General features: G+C 64.6%; 1 protein-coding gene across 1 annotated transcript; it reads right to left on the reverse strand.

The window, feature by feature from the left end:
• Positions 1-1356: 1356 nt before the first annotated feature.
• FDPS (farnesyl diphosphate synthase) lies at positions 1357-3692 on the reverse strand (the record flags this gene model as incomplete). The annotated part of the gene is made up of 9 exons (XM_082011679.1): positions 1357-1557; positions 1838-1972; positions 2049-2126; positions 2266-2338; positions 2595-2683; positions 2923-3045; positions 3134-3214; positions 3294-3434; positions 3555-3692. The coding sequence occupies 9 exons, from the start codon at positions 3690-3692 to the stop codon at positions 1357-1359; spliced, it is 1059 nt and encodes a 352-aa protein (XP_081867805.1).
• Positions 3693-7743: the final 4051 nt, after the last annotated feature.

Here is a 7743-nt window from a genome sequence, read left to right on the forward strand (position 1 = left end):
GATGCTGCCTCACTGGTAGCACCTGGGCTCCTTGCAGAGCCCCACAGCTCCTCTCTTCAGACCATCCAGCTCCCTGTAAACATCAAACACCCTTTCAGTCGGCAGGGGAGAACACAGCAGCACAAACCTAGAGAGGAACGGATAGGGTGAGAAGGAGGGTGGTGACCTTGCAGCAGCCACCGAGCAGGGAAGGGCCAGCTGCAGGAACCAGCGTGAAGGCCTGCGAGTTCAGAGACAGGAATATGCCCAGCAGAGAAGGGCTGCCCCACAGCTCCCCACTGAGCTCGGGCCTGTCTGGCCAGGCCAGGGACTGCAGCTGGTTGCTGGTGGCCGGGGAGCTGGTGGCTGATGCCCAGAGCATGACCCGAGCACTGGTGTGAGGAAGCCCTGGCCAGTCCAGGCATCTGCAGCAGCAGGGCTGAATCCCTCTGATGGGTCTCAGTGGTTGGGAGCAGCTCAGATGCCATCAAGGAGAAAACGCCCTTGAAACCTCAGCCACGGAGCCCCTGGGCAAGGGAGGGTGGCACTGCCGGCGCTCTCGGCCCAGGGCACAGCCAGCCAAAGGCGGGGGCGAGGAGACGCCCGGCCTCACAAACACGCCGCAGCCGCCAGCGGCCGAGACATGGCACGGGCCGCGGCCTGCGGCATCGTTTGGCCCTTCCCCCGCCGAGACCCGAGCTCTGGCCCGGGGCATCCACCGGCGCCCCCGCACTGGGGAGAGGCATCTCAGGCCGCGGTCGGCCTCGGGCAGGCAACTCTGACACGGCACGGAGCATCCACCGGCCCCGCGGCCGGAGCGGCGCCGCCGGGGTGCAGCAGCCCCTTCCCCTCCCCGCTGCGGCTGCCCGGAGCCAGCCGTGCCCCCGCGGAGCCGCCGCCCGCCCAGCCCGGGCCCGGCCCGGCCCGGCCCCGCTCACCTGCTCGCGCTGCGGCGGCGAATGCGGCTGGCGGGGGGGAAGGCGGCAGGGAGGGCGGAGCCCCGGCTTGGCCCCGCCCCTGCCGGGACGCAGAAGGGGCGGTGCTCCAGCCCGGCCCTCCCCCGCCACGCCCCTGCGGCCGGAAAGCGCCGGGGGCGGGGGGGCCGCCGGCGTCCCCCTGCCCCCCTCCAGCCCCGTCTCCAGCCAACACCAGGCAGCGACGCACCCGCAATAACTTACGTTTATTGACACAACGGCTGGCAAACGGCCCACGAGCCCCCGCAGCCCGATCGCGCGGCCTGCAACCAGCCCCCCGCCCCCGGGCAAGAGACCCACCGGATGGTGGGACAAGGACAAGCTCCAGGCAGCTGCAGCCAGGGGGGCAAACCCCACCAGGCCCCCTTAGCAAAGACTGAACAGTCCACCAAGGGTCCCACCATCACTTCTGGCGCTTGTAAATCTTCTGAGCTAGGCCAAGGAAGATCTCCTTGGGGAGGCGGCTGGCGTGCTTCTTGATCAGTTCCTGCAGGCGCTGATAGCTGCTCTCCTCGTACTCCTGAAAAGCAGCCCTCATACCCAGAGTCTCATAGAGCTCCTTCACCTTTGCCACCTTCTCGGGCTCCTTACAGCCATAGTTCTCCTGAGAAAACACCAGAACAAGTCAGGTTGAGGTCCAGCTTACGGCCACTGCCATAAGCTGGTCGTTCAAAGTGTGGCAGGAGTCACCTCTTGTTCTCCCTGCTGCCATCTTATACTACTCACACCAACCAACCCTTCTCCCAGCCAGGTAGCAGCACAGTGCTTGGCTTTTGAGGTGTGTATTATGGCACTACACTCCCTCGACACCACGTCCTCAGGGAGGGAGTACACACCACCTCTCCCCCATCTTCAGGGGGTTTCTGTCAGCCTGGTGGCATTACCTCCAGGATCTGCCTCTGGTCTGGCGTGACCCGACGCAGACACTCCACCACCAGCCAGCTGCACTTATTGTCCTCGATATCAGTGCCAACCTTCCCCGTCAGCTTCGGGTCCCCAAAACAGTCCAGGTAATCATCCTGTACAAAGATAGAAAAACGTCAGTGCCACCACCAGTGCCTTACAAGCACTGAGGGACAGGGAGCTACCTCCTACCTGGATCTGAAAGAATTCGCCCATCTCCAGCAAGATCGCTTTGGCGTTGTCATGTTCCTCCTTACTGTCAATACCAGTCTAAGGGGAGAAAAAGGAATAAAGCCTTCCAGTACCTGCCTTCCAGCCTCCCTTCTCCCATCTTCCAAACCCTCTGCCCTCCTTGACAGCCTCATACCGAGGGTTAGGCCCCTCGTAAGATTGTTTCCGTAAAACTCACCATGTACATGGCAGCAGCCACAGGCAGGTAGAAGGAGTAGAATGCTGTTTTGTACTTAACAATCGCCTTATACCTGCAGCAGAGGAACCACACTCAGTACAAAGCCCAGGCCTTCCTCTCCCACTCGGGCCAGCAGGAGAAAAACAGTACCTCCCTCAAAACCAGTTCCCAAGCTCTGACAGTGCAAGCAAGACTCACTTCCCAAAGCCTGGTAGGTGAAAGCAGCATTTCAGCAAGCCAGTTGCCTCTCTTACCCAGTCTGGAAAGGACTGCAAGCAGAGCCACCCTCCCACAACAGAGCTGGCCTCTGTCCCCTTCCATCCCTTTACCTCTGCTCACTGAAGCGATTCAAATCCACCTGTGAAACAGGAGCAGTGATGAGGTCCAGCATCTGCCCAAGCTCAGTCTGGTAGGCAGTCTGAAGAGGAAAGAAAGCATTTGCTCACACAGTCCCCCAAGAAAGTTCCCACAGCACAGTGAAAACCCCAAACCCAAGCCCCGTTTCAGCTCCTCTCCAAGTCTGAAGGAAGGGTGTGTGTCTGGCAGAACGCTCAGGAACTCAGAGGACAGTCTGAGATCCACACGCTGTCAAACATCCAGAAAGGGCCCAGACCCAACGATAAACCAAGGGGAGGGGGATGCAGGGGCCAGGCTCACCTGCAAGAAGAGCTCCAGCAGGTGCAGGTAGTAGGGGCATGCCCCACAGTACTTCTTCAGCAGCCTGTAGACAGAGGACTCAAGGAGGAAGGCATCATTGATGGCATCCAGACCGATCCCCTCCTGCACCAGGAGGGCAAGGAGGTGTCACAAAGCACACTGACCCCACGAGACCCCCCTACTCCCCCAGCCACCTCCTCAATGCTCTCACCTTCTTGTACCAGCAGAGCTGCCCCCGGCGGGTGAAGGACCCGTCCATGATGTCATCAGCCACCAGGAAAAAGGCCTGAAACTGCGAGAAGCTGGGTTAGGGTACGAGGGGCGCACCACGGGGCCCCCGGACGTCCCCCGATCCCCAGCCGGGCTCTCACCAGCTCAATGCACCAGCCGACGGCCAGAGCGCACCGGATGCTCTCCGGGTCCTGCTGCCCGGGGGCCGCCAGCTCCCGGAAGGCAGCCAGCACCGTCAGCCCGCGGTTGCACTTCCCGCCCGGTGCGTTGTACTTCAATACCTGCGGGCAGAGAGAAACGGGGAGCGGGCAGAGAGAAACGGGGAGCGGGCAGAGAGAAACGGGGAGCGGGCAGCCCCGGGCCCGCCGCCCCGCCCCCCTTGGCCCCCGGGCTTTTCTCACCTCCTTCAGCCGGGCCACGGCGTCGCCCACCTCCGGGTGCCCCAGGCCGCCCTCCGTCAGGTCGCGGACGATCTGCGGGAAGAAGCCCAGGAACTCCTCCCGCTCGGCCGCCGCCCCCCGCGCCCCGCTGCCGCTCATGGTGACCGAGAGTACGACCAGGACCTACCGCCAGCTCCCCGGCGGCCCTTTGAGGCGCTCCGCCCCCGCCCGGGCGCGGGGCTCGCCGGGGCGCGTAGTCCGGGGCCGCGGAGGTAGCCGGCGCGTAGCCGCCACGGGACTACAGCCCCCGGCGTACATATCCCGCGCGGCGGCGGAACGTGCTACGCGACACGGCTGGCGCCTACGTTCATTGGCGCGCTCTATCGTATGAGGGTGAGCCCAAGGAGGCTGAGCCAGTAGGAACGCGGGGAGGGCGGGACCGAGCCGGCCGATTGGTGGAGAGAGAGAATGGAGCGAGTGCCCGGCCGGAGCGTTGGGGCGCGGGCTGCGGGGCGGGGCGCGCTGGGGTACGGGACACGGGGGCGGGCAGCTGGGGGGCGCGGGGGGGGTGCAGCTGGGGGGTGCGGCGGCGCCGTGCGGTCTAACGGGGGGCGTGCGGTGCAGCGGAAGGGGGGGTGCGCCGCGCACCTCTGGTGCAGGCAAGAGCCCGGGTGCCGGGGGAGGTTTGGCTTCCCCTCATCCCCGTGGCCGTCACCCCGCTGGGCGCGCGCAGCCTTCCCACGCGGGACGCCGCCGTGGCCCTGCCGCTTGCTCCCCGGCGCCCGTGCCGCTGATTGGCAATCTCCCATTTATCCCCCGTAATCCTCTCATCTCGGCTAACCCTGGTTTAATCAACCTCTGCCTTGTTGCCTGCTAATCCCCCACCCGCCAGTGCCGCAGCCGGGGGCTCGGGGCAGCCGCCCCGCTCCGCCGTTGGGTGCCCCGGCAGGGCCGGGGCCAGGCTGCTGGCAGCTGCGCAGGGCTCTGCCCTCTCCGGGGCAGGCAGTGGGGCTCTGCCTTGCCCAGGCACACGGTGGGAGCCAGCAGGTCCCCTTGCCTCCTCCCCAGCCCCGGCTGCATTGGCTGCCTGAGCAGCCCAGCTCTGCAGATGGCAGGTAAATCGTGGCTGGGCATGAGACACACGGGCCGGAATTATATTTCCAAGAATATGCTCTTTCTCTTTTGGCAGCCTCAGCACACACACGCGGGGGCACGTGCGACGGGGCGGCGTGCTGGCCGAGCGGGCCACGGTGCTGGCGGCACAGCACAGCCCTCCAGCAGGGGCCAGGGGATGCACTTTTAATCAGGCTGGCTTTGGTGTAATCTGAAATAATCAAATTAGAAAGAAACTGCTAATCAGCTCTGATCTCATCGTGTGTCACAGAGCCTAAATCTTGCTGATGGTGGGGCTGCCACCAGTGTCCTGCAGTCAGGGGCTGCGGTGGGGAGAGCTGGCAAGGCATCGAGGCATGGCTGCCTGTGCTCGCAGCCCGCCTGTGCCGTGCTGAGGGTGCTGCGGCAGGGCGTGGAGGCAGGACCTGCCGAGGAGGGGTGCAGTCAGAGCAAAGCTGTGCCGCCAGACCCACGCTGGGTGCCACGACGGCCCCAGGTGCCATCGGTTTGGGCACCCCATCTCATGCTGCATGACCTTCATTTAATCTAGCTAATGCCTGGAGTCTGCTCTGCAACCAGGCGGTATCAAACCTCCCCCTCCCCCCAGGTTAATAAATGGAAGGGAGATGGAAGGGGAAAATAACCAAAGATTAAACATTAATCTCCCCAGGGCCTAAAGGGATGGGGGGGAACAACAGACAGGAGCTGTTGCCTTTGGGCTCCCGCTGCGCTGCCCGGGTCTGTGAGGCCAATGAGAGGCCCCTCGCCAGGGAGGACCAGGATCAGGTCCAGCTTTTAAGTAGGAGAGGGACCGTGGCATCCCCCCCTGCCCCATCCTGTCCCGCAGGTGGGTGCTGGTGGGCGGCACCAAAGGAGGAGGCTCCCCCAGACCGGCTCAGAATCTCTCTTTATTATTTAAATCCATTATGTACAACGACCAAAAATAAAAAAAAAAGCTTTTAAATTCTCTGCGATATGAAAACTACAAGCTCTGTACATCGACTGCCGTGAGTGCAAGAGTGAAGGATCATGGTCTTTGGTGGCTAGACTTGCGCCCACGCACGCCGCAGAGACACACGCGCGCGTGGCCGGCACCCCCGGTCCCAGCCCCTCCAGCCGCCCCCCTTTGCCTCCCTGCCGGGACAGGGCGCTGGGGCCACAAGCTGAGGCAGCTCACAGCAGGGGTCCGCTGTGGCAGTGACCAGAGCACAGGTCACTGGCCAGAACCGTGGCTCTGGCTCCTGGCAGTGGGCTGCGACATGGGGAAGGTGCACCAGCAGCGCAGCTGGCAGAAGCGGAGCCGTGCTTGGTGCCGTCCGGGCCAGCCTGCGTGCTCTGCGGGGGACACCTAGGATGACCACTAAAACATTTACATCACGCGGTGTTAACGCAGCCCCGGGAACTCTGACTACACGGTCCAGCTGCAGACCCCTGCCCAAGGGGCTGCCGGGGAGACACCAACCATGGGGATGGAGCGGGACATGGGGGTGGGTGGGGAAGGGGAGTTGAAGTCTGTGAAAAAAAGGCAGTGCTGGACTTCCCCTCCGATGGACGAGGATTCCCACCGGGCTGCTGTGCCCCTCAGGCTGGGTGGGCTCCCCGAGCAGTCCTGCAGTCCAGACTGGTCCCAACATCCCAAAACACAACGAGGGGGAGAACTGAACACCTCACTTCGAGAAGTACCATGTGGAACAAGACCCTCGCCTGCTGCGCCGGGGGTCTGGCAGGCCCCACTCGGTGGCAGCCAAGCCCCAGAGCACGACTACAAGCCATGGTTCCTGACTCCGGTAGTGGGAAGCAGCTTGCGCAGTGCGGCGGGGTCGGGAGGGGACACTACTCTAACCAGGACTGTTAACACGGTTGGCCCAAAGCGACACTGTAAGCAGAGCTCAGCTGCTCGGCAGAGCCACGACTCAAACACACATTGCTGACTACTGGCTCTGGAGGGGCGGTGTGGGTTGGCCCCGGGGACCCCAGGCTCCCCCCTCTCGCACAGAGGCCCAGGAGGGTGAGGGGAGGCAGCCCCACAGCCCCGCACGTCGCCCAGGTGCTGCCCGGGGTTGGCATCTCTTTGCGACGCCCTTTTGCCTGCTGCGGCACTGGTGGCCCACGTCTCCAGGCGGTCTGGAAATGGGGCTGCAGTGCAGGGCTGCGGGGGAGCAAAGCCCGCCAGGATGAGCATCCTCCCGGGAGCCACAGGCAGCCAGGTCTCCCCCCGGGCTGCCCCCTCACCGGAGCGTGGTGAGGGTCCAGGCCACAGTGCCTGGGTGCAGAGCCCCACCCGGCAGCACATCCCAGCCCCACGGGGATGCAGGCGAGATGCGCCCCTAAGCCCGGGAGAGGCACCTGGGGACCTCTCAGTGGGAGACCAGTCCACCCCCTGCTCCACCGCTTGGCACTCGTCACACCAGGGGACCCTGCCCTGGACCCTCAGGTCCCGGCACCACGCGCCAAGGGACCTGGCAGGGCCTTGGGGAGGGGGGACCTGGCCCCCACCTGGCCCTGGGTTCCCACGCTCTGCCCGCCTGGGGAGACCCTGCCGTGGACTCCAGCCCCCTCCCTCTGCCCTCGGCACTGAGCCCCAGGGGGCTGCCTCTCCCTCCTCTCCCAAAAAGTGAAGGTGCTAGGCAGAGCTTTCCAGGGATGGAGGTGGGCATGTGGTGGCTGCTGCTGCTGCATGAGGACAAGCCTGGAGGAGCTGCCAGCGCTGGCCTGGCCCCGAGGAGAGGCCCCGGGGCACAAGGGCAGAGCGTGGTGGGGCCTGGCCCCCAAGGAGCAGTTGCAGGCAGCCGGGATCCCCGGGGAGGCTGGGGTTTGGGCAATGGTTCTGACCGGTCCTGCTGCCTGCAGGAGGGTAGGACTCAGAACAGATGGTGATGGAGCAAGGAGGGGAGAGCCTAGGCAGGGTCCCCATCTTGGTGCACTCGGCAGAGCCCCCTCCTCATCCAGCCGGGCCAGCCCTGGGGCTGCCCCACACCCACCCCTGCTATGCCCCTGTTCACAGAGCGACCAGTCCGTGCCCCCGGGCGCTGCCTCTCACCTCGCCATCCCTCTGGGCTGGGGGCCTTTGCCAGGTGCTCTGCCTCTCCTGCCACCT

This window comes from Phaethon aethereus (assembly GCF_964289735.1).
Source record: "Phaethon aethereus genome assembly, chromosome: 28".
NCBI classification, from domain to species: Eukaryota; Metazoa; Chordata; class Aves; order Phaethontiformes; family Phaethontidae; genus Phaethon; species Phaethon aethereus.